The sequence below is a fragment of the Alternaria alternata genome (assembly GCF_001642055.1).
Source record: "Alternaria alternata strain SRC1lrK2f unplaced genomic scaffold CC77scaffold_7, whole genome shotgun sequence".
Taxonomy (NCBI): Eukaryota; Fungi; Ascomycota; class Dothideomycetes; order Pleosporales; family Pleosporaceae; genus Alternaria; species Alternaria alternata.
Window position 1 is genome coordinate 820947 of NW_017306196.1, and position 20551 is coordinate 841497.

At 52.0% G+C, this 20551-nt stretch overlaps 7 protein-coding genes across 7 annotated transcripts; 3 read left to right on the forward strand and 4 right to left on the reverse strand.

Moving 5' to 3' along the window:
* Positions 1-367: 367 nt before the first annotated feature.
* Positions 368-2006, reverse strand: CC77DRAFT_789112 (transcription factor Tfb4). The gene is made up of 3 exons (XM_018533188.1): positions 1767-2006; positions 820-1716; positions 368-764 (listed from the first exon to the last, which is right to left on the reverse strand). The coding sequence occupies exons 1-3, from the start codon at positions 1810-1812 to the stop codon at positions 574-576; spliced, it is 1134 nt and encodes a 377-aa protein (XP_018387599.1). The 5' UTR covers positions 1813-2006; the 3' UTR covers positions 368-573.
* Positions 2007-2792: 786 nt separating this feature from the next.
* CC77DRAFT_1007639 (FAD/NAD(P)-binding domain-containing protein) lies at positions 2793-4849 on the forward strand (the record flags this gene model as incomplete). The annotated part of the gene is made up of 3 exons (XM_018523493.1): positions 2793-3001; positions 3109-4316; positions 4389-4849. 3 exons carry the CDS (start codon positions 2793-2795, stop codon positions 4847-4849), a joined length of 1878 nt encoding a protein of 625 aa, XP_018387600.1.
* Positions 4850-5324: 475 nt separating this feature from the next.
* On the reverse strand, positions 5325-8950 carry CC77DRAFT_1019180 (cutinase transcription factor 1 alpha). The gene is made up of 4 exons (XM_018524779.1): positions 8465-8950; positions 8047-8222; positions 7488-7996; positions 5325-7313 (listed from the first exon to the last, which is right to left on the reverse strand). The coding sequence occupies exons 1-4, from the start codon at positions 8707-8709 to the stop codon at positions 5598-5600; spliced, it is 2646 nt and encodes an 881-aa protein (XP_018387601.1). The 5' UTR covers positions 8710-8950; the 3' UTR covers positions 5325-5597.
* Positions 8951-11225: 2275 nt separating this feature from the next.
* Positions 11226-13197, reverse strand: CC77DRAFT_1093629 (short-chain specific acyl-CoA dehydrogenase mitochondrial precursor). The gene is made up of 4 exons (XM_018529689.1): positions 12715-13197; positions 12174-12658; positions 11746-12119; positions 11226-11693 (listed from the first exon to the last, which is right to left on the reverse strand). The coding sequence occupies exons 1-4, from the start codon at positions 13042-13044 to the stop codon at positions 11551-11553; spliced, it is 1332 nt and encodes a 443-aa protein (XP_018387602.1). The 5' UTR covers positions 13045-13197; the 3' UTR covers positions 11226-11550.
* Positions 13198-13666: 469 nt separating this feature from the next.
* Positions 13667-16352, reverse strand: CC77DRAFT_1019183 (U1 snRNP-associated protein Usp104). The gene is made up of 2 exons (XM_018524780.1): positions 14077-16352; positions 13667-14021 (listed from the first exon to the last, which is right to left on the reverse strand). Exons 1-2 carry the CDS (start codon positions 16291-16293, stop codon positions 13887-13889), a joined length of 2352 nt encoding a protein of 783 aa, XP_018387603.1. The 5' UTR covers positions 16294-16352; the 3' UTR covers positions 13667-13886.
* CC77DRAFT_1019184 (hypothetical protein) lies at positions 16353-18431 on the forward strand. Its single transcript, XM_018524781.1, has 4 exons — positions 16353-16665; positions 16725-16991; positions 17040-18150; positions 18203-18431. Exons 1-4 carry the CDS (start codon positions 16479-16481, stop codon positions 18357-18359), a joined length of 1722 nt encoding a protein of 573 aa, XP_018387604.1. The 5' UTR covers positions 16353-16478; the 3' UTR covers positions 18360-18431.
* A 100-nt stretch (positions 18432-18531) lies between these two features.
* CC77DRAFT_1019186 (hypothetical protein) lies at positions 18532-20185 on the forward strand. The gene is made up of 4 exons (XM_018524782.1): positions 18532-19004; positions 19055-19171; positions 19319-19837; positions 19886-20185. The coding sequence occupies exons 1-4, from the start codon at positions 18942-18944 to the stop codon at positions 19958-19960; spliced, it is 774 nt and encodes a 257-aa protein (XP_018387605.1). The 5' UTR covers positions 18532-18941; the 3' UTR covers positions 19961-20185.
* Positions 20186-20551: the final 366 nt, after the last annotated feature.

The window sequence follows — 20551 nt, forward strand, 5'->3', positions numbered from 1 at the left end:
CTTCACGAGTTGTGATTCGAGGAACTTCTGTAAGCACTGTCTCGGAGATGTTTCCATCCCTTGGTCTTGTATTGTTCTCCTGTCTGATTCCACCGACTCTCTCCGTTGCCAAAAGTTCTATCCATATTGTCGGCTCGGCCGACGCTCTGGAAGCTCAGTAATCACTAGAACGCTCCTGTTGCACGCATTGTTGTTGACACGTCCGTGTCGACGGCAGCAGAAGCGATGCGGCCCGTAGCAGTCGGACACAGCGCCGAGAGATCGTTCCTGTATGTGACCACAAGTGCGCGTACTACTGTATGGCTACTTGCGTAGACTTGGAGAAGAAATTATGCTGCCAGGGTTTCCGATTCGAAGGGGAAGGCGGTCGTACAGCCGTTTTAGTGGCTTATTACGCCTTGCCGTCGTAGTCTCCACATTCTCCATAACGTGGACAAATTTGCGTCGTTCGGTTGAACTAGCCTGCGCCACGAGCCGAGGGACTGTAGTAGATATGCACACATGTCCGAGAAAGGTGAACCGCGGTATATCATGAGATCTGGTGGAGGAGCTTCCAGATCCGCGGGTGATATCTCAAGCATGAAGAGGTGTGCCAGATCCTACCGGAGTATTTGCCCCTGGTGTTGCAGGGTCAGTACCGGCTTTCTTCTTCTTCTTCTTTTTCCGTGGGATCAGCGCCGGCGGGTTCATGACAGCACTGCGTAGAGATAGGTAGGAGCCGCAAGTCATGCAGAGGTTATCAGGAAGATCTGGGTTACAGAAGACTGTTTGCAATTAGCATTCGGTTGAGTGGGGGGGAATAGGTGTGGTTCAGCTTACTGCTCAAGCACACACTGCAGACAAAGCCGATGTCGACAACCTTCCTGTGGCAGAAACATGCTGCACGGAAATCGACACCGCCAGCGCTAGGGACTATCAAGCTTGTTCGTGCTGTTACATCGGGTAGGAATGCCATCATCAGATACTGTAGCAGACCTTCTGGACGGTCCGGTTTCATGTATACGCCTCCAGTCGCATCGCTCGCTTGCTGCAATAGCACAGTGTCGCCAGCCAGTTTCAGTATATCTATGGGTATCCGCTTTCGTTGTGCGGCAAATATAGAGTTCATGACAGGTATGTACTGATTGGCAAGGTCGCCGGATACAGAGACGATGAGGATGCGAGAGGTGAGGGGAACGCGGTCGACGTGTGTGTTTTCAGAGTCGGCGAGTGCTGCAAGAGCGGTACTGTCGGCAGATGCGGCTGTGGGAGCATGGAGGATGGTTTGCTTGTTGATGTGGGTGAGAGCCATGGAGAGAGCACCGCCTATGAGTGTTGTAGGCGTTGCTTCCAGGTGGCTCTCTTTTGTCTCGTTGAGCAACTTGGCGAAGTTACGTAGGATTGCGCTCTCTACGACAGCGAATGGCCGGTACTTGTTGGCACTCTCTGCCATGTGGTGTTCCTTGTCCTTTGCATGGCCATTCGTCTGAACATGGCCGTTTGTGTCGCCGCGCCGCGACTGTGGCTGCGGGTCGGTGGGTGTGGGATACAGAAAGGTCGTCTTGTGCGAATGGGAAGCTATCACAGCAACTTCGTTTCCGTTTCCCGAGGCGAGGTGGGCGTTGATGAAGACGAGGATGTTGGCTAGGGCGGCAGAGAGTGAGAGGGTAGAGGACAGATGCGCCCACGCGTGTGGATTGGTGTCGAGGACGATGGCAAGCAGTGACGGCGGCGGGGCTGCGAAAGTTAGTTGTCATTGTGCCAGTTGAGCAGTCGTGGTCCCATGCCTTCTTCTGTCTTGACGTGACGGTCGGAACCGTCAATGGTATTCATTGTGCTGACATGTGCTTCTCTCTACAGCACTGAGAAGACGGCTCGCTGTTCAAATGCTGTGCATGCCTCGGAATGTCGAGTGCGTCCTTCTCTCGAGCTTGGACTTGAGGCCTGTTCAGTCAATGAGGTCAACTTCGCGACCGCCTAATACAATGCGCCCGTGCGCCCGCCGCGTTCCCACGTGAGCGCGCTGCACTGGGCATCCAACCTATTCTCGGTCTTTTCGGGCAATGTGTCTGTCTCTGTCTGGAAAGTGATCAACGAGTATATTTTGTGAAGATAGGTCTCTCTGCCGGTCTAATGTCAGCCAGCCGCGCGCGCAGTGACAGACTTGTGGCTTACAAGACCCATATATTTCTCAGCCTGACTGTGTATAAACAACACGACTTCCCACTCATCTCTGGCGCGAGTTGCCATGTTGCGTACCTCAAAATATGCATATAGAAACCAAGCACCTTCACCTTCCTTGACTCGAATACATTACTACTTAGGTGGCCAAGGGTCAATGCAAGTCCATGCTGACAACCTTGGAATTTGCCGACGCAACCTTACAGAAAGAGACGGAACTGGGGTTTACCGCAGGTCGGAACTAAATCGTGGGGACGTCGAATTGCCTGATTCAGGATTTGCTGCGAGCTTGCCGTCGTGCCAGTCATTAGGTGACCTCACCTGAGCTATTATGGCAAACTACCGAGGCTCAGGAGACTGGCTCCGCCCATGCCATGCACCATGAAGGACTGAGCCCACTGTTAGTAGTCGACATGTCACATTACCGAAGGCTTGCTGTTACGCCAGCTCGCAACCTTAAACATATCCGTCTCTCTCCAGCGACTCGGTCACCCCTTAAGGCGCCCGGCTAAAATCTAGTTCCAACGAATCTCTTGTCGACTCTACATCAGCCATTCGTGCATCGTCTCATACTCCAAGGACGGACGCTCCCCTGTCCGATTCACCAGCGCCCCAGTTGCAACATCGCCAACATGATTACAGAAACGATACGACGAGTGAACGGTTATGAGAAGGATGCATACACATACTATCCCGTCATTATTGTCGGGGCTGGCGCATCTGGCATTGCCATGGCCTGTCAACTGAAGCAGCAACTTGGCTTTGATCAGTTTCGCGTATTCGATCGTCAAGCAGGCATTGGAGGAACTTGGTGGATAAATCGCTATCCAGGTGTTGCATGGTATGAAAGTCCCTGAAATATGCCCGTTCAATGCGCATGGTAATACCAAACCTTTGAAATTCAGCCGCCACAACAATCTTCCACAGGCCAGGGCTAATGCTATATAGTGATGTACCCGCCGTCTTCTACTCTTTTAGCTTCGCTCAAAACCCGAACTGGACCTCGTTCCACCCTCCCGGCAAAGAAATCGTACGCTATTACCACGAAGTATGCGAGAACTACCGCATCACAGACAAGTTTGAGCTCAACACAGATATCGAAAGCTGCAGATGGCTAGAAGAGGAACAGTTGTGGGAGGTCACTCTCCGTCGTATGGTAGCAGGCATGGGCGACCTCTCATCCAAGGAGCGCATAAAGATCGCACAAGAGAAGGGCGAGCATGCAGTATACTCGGAGACTGAGATTGTGAAATCAAAGGTTGTGCTCAGCTGCGTCGGGGGTCTAGTCGAGCCAAGAGGCTGGCCTGACGAGATCAAGGGCATTGAAAATTTCAAGGGCAACATGTTCCATTCTGCGAGGTGGGATGAAAGTGTCGATTTCACGGACAAGAACGTTGTCGTTGTTGGCACTGGGTGCAGCAGTGCTCAACTCGTGCCCCGCCTACCCAATGCGCCGTACAACGCCAAATCAGTCACTCAGCTCATGAGATCACCGCCATGGGTTGTTCCAGCTCCGACACCGCCCGGTGGTGATGAATGGTGGGAGAAAAATGGCCCCAAGATTATGAGGAACGTACCAGGACTCAAGGAGCTACTTCGTTTCCTTATTTTTGCTGGTGCCGAAGCCGGTTTCCTTAGAATGTTCCCCAATACTCCATATGCTGAGAAAGGAAGGAAGGCCTACGAAGAGAAGACGCTCCAGAACATGCGAAAACACGTTCCTGAGAAGTACTGGGATATCATGACGCCAGACTACGGGGTCGGTTGCAAACGCCGCATCTTCGACAAGCGGTGGCTGCGCAGTCTGAACGATTCGAAAATCGAGCTCACTACTCAGCCGCTGAGTAGGGTCACTGAACATGGTGTTGTCATCGGTCCCGGTGCGACGTACCCAGCCAATGCAAAGAAGGAGGATTACCCAGAGCGAGAGATACCCGCAGATGTCATTGTCCTGGCAAACGGCTTCGACACGACACGATGGCTCCATCCGCTCAAAGTCATTGGCAAAGATGGAAAAGATCTAGTACAAGTAATGGAAGATCGAGGAGGCGCCCAAGCCTACCAAGGCACGGCTGTCGATGGTTTCCCAAACTTCATGATGATCTTCGGACCCAACACAGCAACTGGGCACTCTAGCGTTGTCATGGCCAGTGAGAGTGAGTCTTATCCCTCCTTACTAGCATACACCATCAAGCTGCTCTGGAGATGAATACTAACATAAATTCCAGATATGGTGAATTATTCCCTAAACTTCATCCGCCTCCTCCTCACAAACGAAGCCCGCACCGTCGACGTCAAGCACTCCGCTGAGGTTGCCTATACGTCTGAAATGCAGCGTGCACTCAAGAATACCGTATGGCAGAGTGGCTGCTCAAGCTGGTACGTTACAGGCAATGGTTGGAATTCCACCGTCTACCCATACACGCAAATCGACTTCTGGCGGAGATGCACCTTCCCAAGGTGGAACGACTGGAATATCGAGTACACAAGCAAGGGCATTGCGAGGATGAGGGCGCGGAGGGTGGTCAGGACGCTCGCGCTCGTGCTTGCAATCGGTGGAGCGTGGAGGTTTAGGCAGAGTGGATTGGGTTTGGATGATGTCAAAGGACTACTGAGAGGTGCGGTGCAGGGGTCTTTGAGGAACGTTATGGATGTTTGGGAGACAATAAGGAAGACTCTTTTGGCTTGAAAGTATAATTGAGGGTAATTATGATTCGGACATGGGATATAGTAACGGTGTATCTAATAGGTATTGTCTCCTTTGGACATGTCAAACCAAGCAACGCTGTGTGTATGTGTCCACTCACTCGACAGCAGGCAAGCTATTTTGGTATGATGACTGGTGTATGCTGCATCGTGTTGACTGCATAACGTCATCTGTTCTATCTCGGAATTTGACATCTGCCGACTCCGCTTCGTACCACTGTATCTCGGGGTCCAGCTCCACGGGAGCGCAAATAGTTCTCTTCCGACGGGCGATTTTAGTGTGCCACATCCGATCACTAACTAACGGTGGACTGGACCGGGCTAGATTGTGTCGATTCTAAAGTTGTGGTATGCCCGTTGCATTAGGCACATTGATCAATATGTGAGTGTGAAGAGCTATGCACAGTGCAACCATCGTGATTCAAACCGTCACGCGCATGTTTGTTAATACTGGAGTATGGAGTCGTATACGTGGTTCAATTCATATCGTCGTGCTGAACAGCGTATTATGTAAGCAACGTTCTTCATCGTCGCCAACAAACGTGCTTTTCCTATTACATTCCCATCCCATTTGTCACCATCTGAACAAAAGGCGTACACAGAAGAACATGACAAGGAAATGGATATCTTCGCAAAGAAAAGTGCCGCAGATCCAAAGAAATCCCATAAAAGAACTTTTCCGTTATGCAAGAGAAATCGTGACATCGTGCTCGATGATCGAGCTATTCCTCTTATGCCTCTGCTGTCAGGTCATTACCAGCACCAAGCCAGTCTACGTCTCCAAGGCCCATGTTGCTTTCCAGTGCCGAGTCGTCGAAATTGAACGCCTCGCCAACTGCATCCAGATTGAGCAACTGATCAAAGTCACCGTCGTCGAATTCGTTGTTCAGTGGTAAGCTAGAGAAAAGCATCTCATCATCCTGGTGATGGTTGATGTTGTTGGTAAATGGATTCGCTGCAAGGTCCATCGTGCTCCATTTGTTAAAATTCATAGAGTTAAGGTTGTCGTTTGTGTGGGAGTTCGATGCAGGAGCCGTGACATCAGCCAGGTGTGACTCTTCGGCAATAGTGATACTGGGCATGTGCTCGTGATCAGAATCTGGCGGGGTAGATGCAAGGAAAGTCTCGAGGCGGCGAGCGACTTCCTCATCTGTAACATTGGGCTGATTGTGCTGCTTTTCCAAAGCGAGCATGTTAGTAGTGCCGTGGTCTGGCGGCGGAGTCAATGTTGAGGGCCGTACATTTTGCGTTGCAGTTGTCGTTGTGTTGGCCATATCGAGTCGTCTTCCGGCATCTACCAGATCTTCTACGGTCGTTACGGGCGAAGGCTTGGGCATCGGCACAGCTTGAGCAGCTGCCACAGGAGCAACATGGATACCTGCTTTGCGAATGGCGGCTTCTAAGAAAGCCACGGAGTAATCGGCAGCAGCGTAAAGATCTCGCAGCTTGCCCATGACAGCCATGCACTGGCAGAAGCCACGTAGAGATGACCGACGAGTCTCCTCTTCTGGCGCCTTGATGTCAAGTAGGTGAATAATGATTGCTGGCAGAAGAACTGTGACACCCGTTGTTGGCAGGTACTTAACGAGACCGCCTACATCCAGACGCTGCGCAATCGATGTGATAGCTGAAGCTGCACGACGAACATTTCGGCGAGAAACATCTAGGAGTTCAGATTCGACGTTCTCCTTCGTTGGGGCGCTTGCTGGACCGCCTTGTGAGTTTGGTAAAACCTGGGGCCGATGTAGGGCAGACAGCGTAGTGAAGAAGACCATGTGCAGCAGTGACCTTGCAAGATCAATTGCTGCCTCACCGCTGGGCGTGTCTGTATACTTGGCCTCATCCGGGAGTTCCGACACCCATTTCTGCAGTTCTTCATCGCAAGCCTTGACCTCACTAGTCTCGGGATCCAGTTTCTTCGGAAGCAACATCATGGTTGTGCGGTCATTCTGAAGTCCGTGGTTGTTGTTCAATACGCAGTATTGCTTTGATAGCACATGGGAAATGCACAGACACAGTCGAGCCTTCTCAATGCACATGATAGCTAGCTGCCGCTGCGCATCCACGTCTCGTGCAATGCGGCAGTCAGCTGGTAGGCAAGTGATCGATTCCGGAAGAGGTGCAATCTCGAAATCATCCAACGTCAGCATAGGCACATCGAAGTCCTCGGTCTTTATCCTTGTCGGTCGTCGCATGCCAAGTGCAATGAGTCGGTCACGCATATATGTTGACCACCATATTCGCTTCCAGAGCTTGACGCGTTTGCTATCCAGGTTGGTATTATCTGGGTTGCGGTGCAGCCCGATAGTGTGGGCAACGGACGTTGCGACGCCCATCCAATGCCAGGTGTCTTTCTGGTCATCGGGAGTCTCGTAGTAGTACGTCAGCAACAAGAGTGCTTGAACAAGTGACACACGATCGGACTCGTAATCAAAATCGTAGAGGATCTGGTGGTATAATTAGTTTGATGTTCACATGCTATCGGTCCATTGTACGCCCGTCAATCTTCACATGTTGGCATGTGCACGGAATATCGGTATGTCCGAAACGCTCCGATCGTGTTTGGGATCGGTCGGCCGAACGCGATTTGCCAAGTCTTCCGAGAAGGGGTTACAACTTACTCTAGTCTTTTGGAAAAAGTCCTTGCGCGCGTCTTTTCGAGTAGCGTAGCCAGCGGTACGCAAGTATTCCATGTCAACAAACGCCGATCCGGCAAACATGACGGCCTGGAACAGGATCAAGCTAACTTTCCCTTTGCTGCCATCTCTTTTGTCGATCATTGACAAGAAGTCATGCAGATCCAAAAGGGGCATGTACGGATGAACGAATTCAACGTATGCTCGGAGCATTTCGCCGCGAAGATTCCCCTTTGGTACAGACAGTGCGCCTTTCTTCTCCAGATACGCAATCTCATCAGGTCCGATTTTGGCCGGAAGAGGTTTGATGAATCGAGGCAACTCGCCGGGAGCGGGTTTTTGCGGTAAACTTCCAAAAAAGGGTGCTCGCGGTTCGTTGGAAAACGGCGAAAATGGTAGTGTAGGCAGGCCATTGATCTGCGAAGTGATGGAAAGACGGCGTTGGATATCCGAAATGCTCGCGACAGAATTAATACGATGGCCATGGCTTTGGTCTGTATCGCAATTAGTCCAGGACAGAAACGAAGAGATTCAATAGACATACATATGGAATGTGGTACATGCTCGTCTCGTCTCGATTCCGCCTCATGTGACCCTCGCGACGAAGATCGATTTAGGTTTTGAGCACCGTCGAGCGCATCACGCGACGCGATCTTGCGTGTGGCAGTTGCTGTTACGCTTGTGTTTTCCGTAGTTTGTTCGTCATCTTTGCTCCATTTCCTGCAACTGTTAGTACGAGTCGCCCATTTGGAGTAAGTGCATTGGCTGTCATTGGCTCAAATGCTCTCGGCAACTGCCATAGGTGCAACGCTGTCCAAATGGCTAGGCCAAAAGTACCGAGTCCCCAGCCGATGTTGCATGACGACACTGGATGGAACATGCCATATCGAAAACCGTTGATCAAACAACAGTGCGGTTTACTTGTGGAGACGCCGGATATTGCACGGGAATGTGGAACTAACTTTTTGCGCCTGCTCTCTGACACAATGCAGTCGACTTCGTCGAGTCGGCAATTTGTGCAAGGAGCGCCGTGCTCTGTAACATTGCATCGCACTTTGCGAGCTCGACAGCATTGACAAGCTTTGGAAGCCCTTCTCTTTACTGAACGTCCGGTTGCATGTCCATCGAGGCCGGCCTGGGTGGCTTTTCGTTTCGGTGCTTGGATTTCGTTGTGATGGTCGGACGGGGATGCAGAATAATCAGACATGGTGACAAGGTATTGATGTCTGGTGTCTGAGTTGGAAGCACAATGGGTTGCAAATAGCGTTGAGAACTCCTACCACACGCGAGGGGTCTGGGGGCGCCCGAGGATTATAAAGACCATAATTCGCGAGAGTGGATTGCATGCCAGGGCTAGTCGTGTGCTAGGACACGCAGACAAGCCGCGCTTCACCTGGTGCGTTTTAACGCTCATGACGCCGCCCCGTCCCCACTGGGGATCGTTAGTTAGTACCCCAGTCCCCCAGATGCGGCTGGTCGGCGCTTTATCCTTGGCACCTAAGACGCCGATACCCCTCGGATGTCATCGGGACAAAGGCCGCTCCTGGATACAAACGCGTTTGGCAACGTCAGCTGCCTGTCCATTCCTTGTGCACGGGCAAGATGCCGCGGTTCTTGGATTCGCTCAAAGCCGACTCTGCCCTACAGCTTGTGACCGCCAAGAACACGCTCGCGCTGACTGCCACAGACGTTTGGCACGCGAGTACCCAAATCACTGACAGGAACTCGAGTCATGAAAGTTGTGGGGTCTCCGGCACATTCGATTCACGTAGAGTCCCACAAAGACGAGCCTGGCGTAGGATCATCGCTGTAGAGTGCGGAAATGAATATCCCAGCGACGGCGCGATTGGAGTGTGTGAGCGGAAGGCCATGACCAAGCCAGACAGCTCTGGATTCTATAGCCGAAGTGCTAGCCGTCTCGGGTGCACGTGAGGACACATAGGCGTCCAAATATGTTTGCGGCTTTTTGCCAATCGTACGGACAGGTCCATTGCCCCGACGCAGACCCCAATAAAATCTGCATCGTCAACCTTAGTGGGCACGGTGCTTGCCGTCTGTTGCGACCTGATGAGAGCTGGCTGACCGCTCTCCAGCGACAGTTGCTCTACGCGGTGTGCAGACGGAAGGTTGCCCTGGATGACGTGAACGAGAATCGTAAGAGGCTGAGCGAGTTCATGCAGTCGGCGCTCGGAGCAAAGGCTCTTTTCCAACTGTGTGGTCGCGGTAACGTCAAAATGGACGAGTTAGCGAACGCCTGGAGGTTGATCTCTGGCGTGCAGCCAAAATTGCGGGGAACACACGCTTTCCCCTCTCGGTGAAGTCTCGGACAACGCCATGCCGTTGCATGTGGCAGTGAGAACGCAACCACCAATCTGCAGTGGTGCAGACGTTCCATCCTTCCAGATTGCCCCTAGACGCTCGGCAACCTCATGCACCTCCCGCACATTTTTTCTCTGCATCAGCGATCGTGATCGAGCATCCGCGGCCGCAGTCCGTCCTTACCCGTCGGTACCTGAGAGGCCTTCCGGATTACTCAAACATCTGGGGCGTTGCACCGGTCGTTTCTTCTGTAACAATGACATATGGCAGGGCCATGTCAAGCCTTGGATTTGCATGTCTAACGCAACCATTTTAGCGGTTCCACGCGACACGATCTGCAGGGAAAATGGCCGTCGCGCGACGCGGTCTGGTCCTTGACCGTCCTCCGATGATTGAGGCTCAAGGTCACCTGCATGTACCCCGGAGTACTGACCGTGTCATCGTTGCAGAGTCAGAGATCATGATTACCATCTTGCGACTCGTAGTACGCTGTATGGGTATGTAGCCTGTGTGTGGGGCTTACGGCCGACATCAACCTTGTCCAACCACCCGCAAGGACAAGGCATCTAGGCACCTGGGGGATTTCGTCTTCACGCTCCGACTCCGACTTGGTGTATTCATCATTTCGAGGGCTGCCTTAGGATGAAACTCGTACGAGCTTTCGGGCGTTGGGACGGAAACGGACACGGAATATTTTTCCGCTCGAACATCTGGAAAAGCGCATTTTCATGCAATCAGAGAGGCTATGCAACGTTGTGCTACTAACCCTGCGGGACACTCACCACAGGATAAGCTTTGCGCTCCACCTTGTAAATCTGGAGTGAAGATCCTTGGGTCGGCGCATCATCGGTGCTACGACTAGTCAAGTGGCTGCATGTATCGAATCGAAGTTTGTATGTCTGTACGCGACCGTTAGACAGGAAAATAAAATAAAATGTGAAAGGTACAACGTCAGAATTATCTCACTTGAACTGTGAGGTTGTATGGTATCTACACACCCGTATTTGTCCAATCATACCATGTCCATGTCGAATGAGATATCCACGATTTACCATGGTTTGCACACTATCGCTCTCAACGACTGACGCAATAGCTCTCCCATAGCCCTACACACTCCCAGTAAGTGTGCAAACACAGAGCAATGGTCACCTTAACGCAAATCTTGAGAGACGATCGCTCCCAGCATCCACCATGTTTCATGCATCACCATCAGCTCAAAGCTGTTTGGTAACATCGATTGAAGCATGACTGCAGACACTTCCACTTTTTTTCGCTTGTCCAGCGCTGTAGCATTGTGATCATCAGGAGGAGGCAATTTGAAGTATCAATCGGAAAATATCCAAGTTTTGATTTAATCAGTGTCTTAGTTCGTATCCACTATTGAAGCTCAGTAACCAGAGTCATGTGTTAGGCACCTGAAGCTGGAGCATCGTGATCTACATGATATTGAGTCAAATTACGAAAGCCACGAAAAGAATACTCGGAGCAAGCCGAATAAAAACCGAATGAGGAACACAGGACAAAGACTATTTCCAAGCCGTAAATTGCGGTGAGGAGCCTCCCGTATGAAGATGCGTTGTTGCGAACACAGGACCTGCCGACGTAAATATGGGCTATGTTCAGAGCAAGATATCACAATGCTTTTGTAAGGAAGCTGACAGTAGCCAATGTCCAAGTCGGTATTTGCAAAGATTGTAACCTTCAGGTACACCTCTAGAATGCTCTGTCTCTATAGCTTCGAAGAACCCTTGGGTCTCTCCATCGCCTTGGTCTTGTTCTTGAAATTCTTCACAAGCTGCCTCACGCCCAAGTCCAGCATTACGTCTTCTGAACCACCGGGTATCCGTACGCCTGGTACCTCGCGGTAGATCCCTGTGAGCATGTTAGTTACTGCCGATAATGCCCGAGTGGTCGGTATACTTACTCTCAACCAACTCTCCCTGCCCACTCTTTGTGTATCCATTGCCGCCAAACAGCAGTTGCGCCGTTTGTGCGCATTCGTTCAGTACAATACCACTTTGTGCTTTGACCATAGCGGTCAATCCACCTAGTTCGATATCCGCTGTTGCTTTTGGTATGTGTACCATCTGGTATACGAACTGCTCGACCCAAGCCCACTGAGACTCCAAAAGAGCGCCGGCTTTCGCCAGGCGGTGACGTACGACGGGTTGATCGACGAGCGGTTTTCCGAAGGCTTCGCGCTTGAGGACGTACTCCATAGCGGCGGACAGGGCGACACGCGCTTGACGGGTTGCACCAATGGCAATTGTGAGCCGTTCGTGGTTGAAGTTTGTCATGCTGTGAAATTGGATGTCAGCCAGTAATACTTCTTGACTCCTAGAACAATCTTACATGTACTTCATGCCCATTCCCTCCTCTCCAATAAGATTCTCGACTGGTACTTTGACATCGTCCAACTCGATGAAAGTTGTGCCTGCGCTCACTTGACCTCCAACCTTCAGGCGACGCATGTTGACTCCTGGGTATCCTTTCAAAGGCACAACCAACATAGACAGACCTGTTGGTCCAGGACCACCGGTTCTTACAGCCATAGAAGAATAGTCTGACCAGATTCCATTGGTGATCCACTTCTTGGTTCCATTGACGATATAGTGTTTTCCATCAGGTGTCTTCGTAGCGGTCGTTGTGATGTTCGCGACGTCTGATCCGGCTTCGGGCTCGGTGATGGCAATGCAGGTTCGCTTCTTGCCGGTAAGGAGTTCTGGGAGGAAGCGCTCTTGTAGCTGCTTGTTGCCATATTTGATGATGGGCGGAACGCCGAAGGACATGCCTGTTGTGAGAGATCCAGAGGGTCCTGCAAGTCCAGTTCGTGCCATCTAATACATCGTTAGTTACGCCTGAACCAAGTATTGGCGAAGCCGAGCCTCCATACCTCATCAGCATAGATCATAGTATGGATGTAATCCCATTCCTCAACCTTCACCACACCAAGGATGTCGTGGATGCCCAGCTTCTTCAACCATTCTACTGGGAGAGGTGCTGGCAGCGTAGGTAGTAGCATGCCTGCTTTCGCGAAGGTCTCGAAGACATGCTCAGGGACAGTTTCATTTGTGTCCCATTCTAGTGACTTCTCAAGCATGTGCTTGTCCACAAACTCGCGACACGCTTTCTGCCATCTCAGATGTGTCTCTTTGTAGTATGGGGATGGTAAGCCGACAATGTAGGGCGGTTCGGAAAACGGGACGAAAGCGGTGGAAGACATGTTGGGACGGGTGAATCGACCAAACTGGGGGGTAAAGTGGTAAGTTCGAGCGACTGAGCTCTGCTGCGGATAGGCTACATGATGCAGGTGGTGTTGTGCCCAGTATATAGATGGCGCCGATTACGCCTGAGGAGGAGAAGTGGAGTCCGGGGTAGCTTCATGTGAGCCGAGGTTGGCCAGGATTACACGCTTTTGGCATGTCATGTACCGACAGCTGATTGTGGCGCAAAGCCGTATTACTTGTGCTGGTAATTGTAAGCATTTACAATCAGAGACAAAAGCGTACTCTAGATTTATCGGTTGTGTTCTGCGTCAGCATGTTAAAAAGGTAGAACATTGTGAGCACATTCAAGGTACCTGAACACCTAGGTACGGTTTACGTACACCGCGAAAAGGTGTGCTCTCTCAAACGAGTATCACAGCTCCTTCAATTCTTGCTAGAGAACATCCTATCCGTTTTCGAATCCGATAATAGCTCGTATGATCCATTCATTGAACCTCGATATGAAATATTCGAATGCCATGTCACCTGCATCACTCATGTTTTCAAATCAAATCAAGTTCACATTGCTTGCGCCATCACCGACATGAAGCCCATTGCAATTTTAAATATAATAGAAAATGTTGGTATTCAGGTACTTTTTCGGTAGGCACTGTCTACGAGGGGACTATGATACATATCGTCGAGCTAACGTCGCAGTGGCAACGCAACCGAAAATTCACATATTGCAGAGAAAGAAAGTACCGCAACTTACTTGCAAGTAGTTACAGTACTAGACTGCTTCGAGTCGATGGATGAGCATCTCCTGTTTCCTGCGAGAGCGGTGTACGAGGGAAGACTCCTAATCTTCCTCGATTTCACCCTCCTCACTTCCACTACGGATAGCACGTTCTTCTTCTTCCTTCTTGAGGGCGGCGGAATCGGGGATGGGAGTCTTCGACTTACGATCGGCGGCGCGTGGAGAATAGCGGGCACGCTGTGACAAAGTCAGTCTCGTACTATGGATGTGCGTGGGGCATAGTTTTGCGTACCTTGGTCTCACGATCACGCTTAGAAGAGCTCTCGTCGCTTTCCCGACGGCGTCGAGTCGACGAGGTGCGACCGCCGCTATCGCCATAATCAAGCAGACTAACGGTGGCCTCACGAGGGTCGGCCCTGCTAACGTAGGATCGCTCGCGCTCGACTTCACGCTCGCGACGCTCAAGCCCGTAATGATCACCACCGGGGCTGCGACGAGAGCGCTCATAGCGATCGTCATCTCGGCGCTCACGGCGTCGGGGAGGAGATAAGCCTGTGCTGTCGTTGTTCCTGTAGCGCGCCTCCCTGTCCTGCACCGCACGACGGCGCTCTGCAGCGTACGGATCATGTTCAGGTGAGCGAGTTCGCGTACGATGACGACGATGAGAATCAGAATGCCCATTGCGATACTCACGATCTCGGTCGCGCCTGTCCCTATCACGGTCGCGATCATCGCGCCTACTTCGATCCCTGCGATCGCTCTCCTTCTCCTTCAAGCGGGACATGAACTTATCGAAAGCCGACTCGCGGAGGGTATCTGATTTCAGTGCGCGATACTCGTCTGTCTTTTCAACGCGGGGACGTACCACTTCCCAAGTGTCTGATAGAGACACTGGTGGATCAAGGTGCTTGATCACAGACCGAAGTTTGTCCACAGCTGAGCGCTCGATATATTCCTCGTCTCGACGCTCTTCCTCCTCGCGCTTCTTGACCTTAGCAAGGACGTAGTTGTAGATGCTATGCATGGACTGTTCGTCAATATCAGCGGTGCGAGGATCTTTTCGCATAATGTTAAGGAACTCTTCCACAGGGGTCGCTGTGGTAACCTCGAAGCGTTGTTGCTCCAGCACGTCAAGCGCTCTTCGGCGCAGGGTGCGGAACTTGCCCTCTTCTTCCTCCAGAGCATCGCGGAATAGATCAAGTGGCGACGACCCACTCTGTCCAAGCATAGCCGTGTAGCGCGGGTCGTCCTGGATAGTATCGTGAATGTCCTTCCATTTGGTACCGGCACGGAGCAAACCACTTTTCCTAAGATCGTCTAGGAGCTCGAGGAACGCATCGCGGTTCTTGCGCTCGACACGGTGCTTCTTGCGTCGCTCGGCTTGAACCTTGTCGTTGTGTTCGCGCTGGAGCTGCCTGATGTGCTTCTCGAATTGGTTCAGAACGTCCATTCGAGTCAGAGTCTCGAACTTGTCGCTGTTGAACTCGTGGTTCTGTTCCAGTTTCTCCTCAGCTGCCTGCCAGCGCGTAAACGGCTCCAAATCCAAGCCCTGCAGCAGACCCATGATTTGGTCGAGAGCGGATCGCCTGCTCTCTGCCTCTTCCTCCTCATGCGCCTTCTTCAAAGAGATGATGTATTCCTCAAACAGAGCCCTGCGCTCGGCATCGTCTTTGGCAGAGCGGAAGATGGTTTCCTCCTCGATGATGGGCAGAGCAGTCTTCCAGCGCGTGTAGTACTTGATCTCGGGGTGCGAGCGCAACATGGCGGTAAAGTCGGACCGTAGCTTGGCCTGGCGGTCCTGCTCCTTGTGCTTCTCCTGGGCGCGCAAGTCTTCGCAGTACTTCTTGAAGGCCTCCTCACGCTTCTCCGGCTCAGGGATGGCGCGCCAGTTGGGGTCGTGGATACCGGCGCGCACAGCCTGCAGCCAAGTCCAGTCAGGCTGCACTTTCATCTGCTTGAGCACCTTCATGAAGGCAGCCTCGGCGTCTTGTGGGGTTGAGAATTGGAGGTGCTCGGTTCCCGTTGTGAAGCTGATGTTGGGCCGGTCGCCGCCAAAGCCAGACTCGCGATCATCGCGGCGGTCGCGGTCGCGGTCACGGTCGCGGTCATCACGGCGATCGTGTCGGTCGGGGCGGTACTCGTCGCGTTCGCGCCTGTTGTCGTAGGCAGGCGCACCCGAGGCTGGGCCCGCTGGCCATCCGGCAGGACCTGAAGGGGGAGGGCGCTGATTCTGCTGGTTCTGGTTGTATTCGTCGATCTTCTTCTGGACAGGCTCGGGAATCTCCCACGTCGTCTCTGTCGTGCCAGTCTTGACGTAGTATCGTCTGCCGTTCGACATGTGTGCCGCCCAGCCGGTGCCAGGGAGGGCGCGCTCTACATCGTCCTTGAGCTCGTCGGGCTTCTCCCATGTCGTCTGCTGGGTGAGCCTGTTGTAGTAGTACTCTCTGCCATCTGCTGCTTTCGCACTCGACCAGACGGGAGCTGGGGGCGCGAATGGGGGGCCGTTCATTGCGACGGTTGTTGGAGATGGCGCGTGGTTGATCGGTAGACTGGTGAAGCTCGCATGCGAACAAGTTGTGCAACTTCTTAGCGCACGGACAAATGGACTAGCGCGAAACCCGGTCCCCTAGCTCAGGCACCGCATTCACGTGCACCTTCGCCCTCACGTCTACCTCGACAATCTTGCAGGCAATCATGGCAGAGGCTGAGGAAGCGTCGCCCCGTAGGAGCCTCGAGTTTGCCGAGAGCTCAGTACTGGAAGCCATTGTGCCTGCAAGTTCCGACGTTGATATCAAGAACGAGATCGACTCTTGGGATGGTGCACCAGATGACAACGGCTCTATATTGCCCTTCTTAGCACAACGACATGTGCTGCTCCTCGGTACGTCTTAGCCAAATCAACAAGACCAGCATGTCTCTTACTCATGCACAGGCTTTTAGATGAACTCCTAGCTGTATATGTTGTTTTCCAAACGCCACTATTAGAAGAAGCGACCTTGAAGTCGTATCTTGCGAGACTGGTCATCAGCGTGGAAGCCTTTGCCTTCAGCACGGTTCCTCCGTCTGACCAAGATGCGAAAGCTACGCCTCCCAAGGAAGTCATCTTCTCTGGTACCATCAACCATAAAGATGAGCCTACGGTCATCAATCATGGAGAGGGAGACAGTGCTCATACTTATGTTGTCTGGAAGGTGGACGTTTTCATTGGTGAGCAAGTCAACCTGTCTTCCCTGCACCGTGTCTGACATGGAGCAGCTCGACCTCAGGGCAGATATCATAAGCCCGCAGTGTATTTCCAGCCCACAGCCTCCTTCAAGCCTACAGAAAAACCTCAAAAGGACGCATCGGAGGATGAATATCTCCCAAGCCGTACACCTACGCCTCTGAACCTGCTTCAGGCCTTTGAGAGCGATCCTGCTCTTGTTGGTGTTCATCCAAGACTCTCAGCAATGCGTATCAGCAAGGTCACGCCGAGTGCTCCTGCTGCAAAAGAAATGGCTCGACCGATCCGAAACGGTCAAAGACCCTTGTTTCGTGTACTTCCACCATTGATTTGGAGGATGAGGTATTCGAGGATCCAGGCATCATTAAGTGACTTGTCGTTGATGGCCTCTTTGGACCTGGAGGTCGCTCAATTCGCAACTTACGATGTCAGAATCAAGAAAGTCAACTTGGCTCTGCATGGAGGCAAGGTCAAAGAGCTGAACGACGAGCTGGATACTACGACGAGTCACAAGCCTGGTGATCAACTGACCTTCTTGTACAAGATCTGGCCTGACTTGGGCACTGACGGGACACCAGCACTTGGGAGCAAGGGTCATTACTTGACATTGAATGTTGAGGCCAATGTTACAATGTCTGATCAATGTCATCCGGATATTGCTATCGAATGGAAGACGCCCATTGACTTTGCGTCCGAACAGACGCTCAGCTTGACCAAGGCCATTCACCGGCAGAGTACCTCTACAATACAGAGTACAAACGCAGTCAACCCTGACGCATTTGCCACCCAAGACGCTCAAGACCAGCCCGAACAGGATGCTTCGAAAAACGACGTTAATGTTACTCTGACAGTGTCTGGGCCGTCCAGTGTCCAGGTTGGTGAGATCTTCACATGGGATGTGTTCATTGTCAACCGATCCGACAAAACACGAAGACTAGCTGTTCTTGTTATTGCGAAAAGGTCTCATGATATGGGGAGGCACAAATCACATCCATCCACATCCTCTGTAGGTGGACCTCGAGCAGAGCGAAAAGAGCTTCTCGGTACAGCAGTAGTCGACGAGAACGTTGTGTACGCAAAGCAAAAGAGCGGAAGGACAGAGACAGCCGAGTTGATTTGCTTGACAACAGACATTCGTCTGGGGTGAGTTTTGATAAGCAAGACTATCCTGAATCAGATATGCTAACGTGCGTAGACAACTGTCGCCTGGTTCTTGCTATACAGCTGATCTCAAATTTCTTGCACTCTCTGCAGGTGTCTTGTCTGTCGAGTCTATACGAGTCGTCGATCTGGTTACCAATGAAGCCGTTGATATTCGTGAGTTACCGAGTGTTGTCGCTGTGGCTCCGTAGCATCGGGTTAGGTCGTAGCTGAGACTATCATTCGGTCGTTGAGGCGTGCAATAAATACAACATGCTACTATCGATCTTTGTGTTGCGCAATGCTCATAGCTACCTGGACTATGCTGTGGCGCCAAGAACCAGTATGGAACCCAGCTGGCGCTATGCATACCAAAGTACAAGTGCTACCATCGAGCATGACCAGCAAGAAAGTGCAAGATGGCTCGGGCTCACATCTACATTTCGAGCATAGTTCATGGTACGCGCCCGTAGCCGCGCGGAACTAGGCTGATGCCAGTTGATGTCTGAAACCCGTCATTGGTGCCGGCCCGTGAAACTCTCGCCACTGTTCCCAGCACCTCCGCATTTGAACCCTAGGCGACGATTGCGCCTGCTCCTGCGACACTTTCCTACAAACTGTCCTTCCGATCACGATAGCATTCTCGCCTGCTCCCAGCCCTTATCGCGCATTAGAGCCTCAAGAGATAGGACCACTTATAGCCGCACACGGACCTCGCGGCTACGTTTCATCAACGTCATCGCGATCTTCGAGCAACGCTACACCTAGAGCTTTTCACAGGACCCATACTAAACATGAACAGCACCAGACACAGACTGCTTTACCAGCTGAACAGTCGCTGGATTTACGGGAAGATTGTGAGCTACTTGTCTTGATACTATCTGATGGCCGACTAATTTATTACCAGCCACTGCTGCACTCAATAGTATTTCTTCTACAGATGGCTGCAGTCAGTTTGCTCACGCGCAAGTACAACCAGTACTATGCGGCGCGCCCAGTTTTGACCACGATGATCACCAACGCCGTACGTGCTACCCCCTTTACATGAACACAATACCATGGCTATCGCGAGCCGTTGTCGCGCCATCACCGCATCGGATGCTGCGACATCGGCGTCGGACCCGACGTATCTTCAGACGTGACGAGACAGGAAGGCTAACGCCATTTGCAGGTGTTGGGTGGTATCGCGGACACAGTAGCTCAGACACTGACTGCAGTGCGAGAGCGCGCAGTGCGCAAGAAGGGTGGACCGGGCAAAGATGACTTTTTGGCTATTGAGATTCACGAGCTTGACAGACGGAACCCGTTCAACGACAACGATCTTATCCCCGATTCGAAGCTGCTACCACCGCCTTTCGACTTCGAGCGAACCACCAGATTCATGTCCTACGGTTTCCTCATGTCGCCGATCCAGCACAGGTGGTTTGGCTTCTTGTCCAGGACTTTCCCCGTGTCAAAGGGTGCGGCTTGGTTGCCTGCATTGAAGCGCGTAGCTTTCGATCAATTTTTGTTTGCTCCAGCTGGTCTGGCTGCCTTCTTCACCTTCATGACAGTTGCCGAGGGTGGTGGCAAGCGTGCGGTGCAGCGCAAGTTCCAAGATGTCTATGTGCCTGCGCTTCAAGCCAACTACATGGTCTGGCCGGCTGTACAGCTGATCAATTTCCGTATCATGCCTATTCAGTTCCAGATTGTAAGTATTCCACCCTACGTCATAACGATAGCGACTAACTTACGCCAGCCGTTCGTGTCTACCGTCGGTATCGCTTGGACAGCTTACCTTTCCCTGACCAATTCGGCTGATGACGCCGCTTAAGGCTATCCGATTATGCGAACAAACTCCCATGTATAAATATCATACGCACACACACAGGGCTAGGTTAGGTCATGATTGCATCGGGTGATTCCCCTTGAGTTTCTCGCGCGTTAGCATGTTTGGTTGGGCATTTGCACGGCGTCAGGGTAGTTGACTTTTGCTACGGGTCAATGTCATTTATGTACAGCCTCGAATTTGATCAGAACGAAGAGCTATCTTTATACGTAAACGTCTATTACCGTGCACATGTTCACGAAAGGCATCTCACCGAGTCTCTTCATGAGAGGAGACATGATCTAAGAGGCGCAGAGACATGGGAAGATCCGTGTAGCTACATACCCTAACGCGACTGAGGACTCTCGGCCGCGGGAGGATATGGACCTTGGCCGCCCACTTTGTGAAGCGCCAGGACGCGCGGGCAGCAAAAAGTGTTTTATATCAGCTAATTTTGTTAGTCCGGTCACGTCAGCTTGCTTTTTTGTGGTTCGATAAGGAGTGGGAGCAAGAAGCTTTGCATGCAGCTGGGAGGAACCTATGGACTGCCCCGCTACACCCCACCAAGCCTGCCCATGACGATCTGAAGCTCGACAA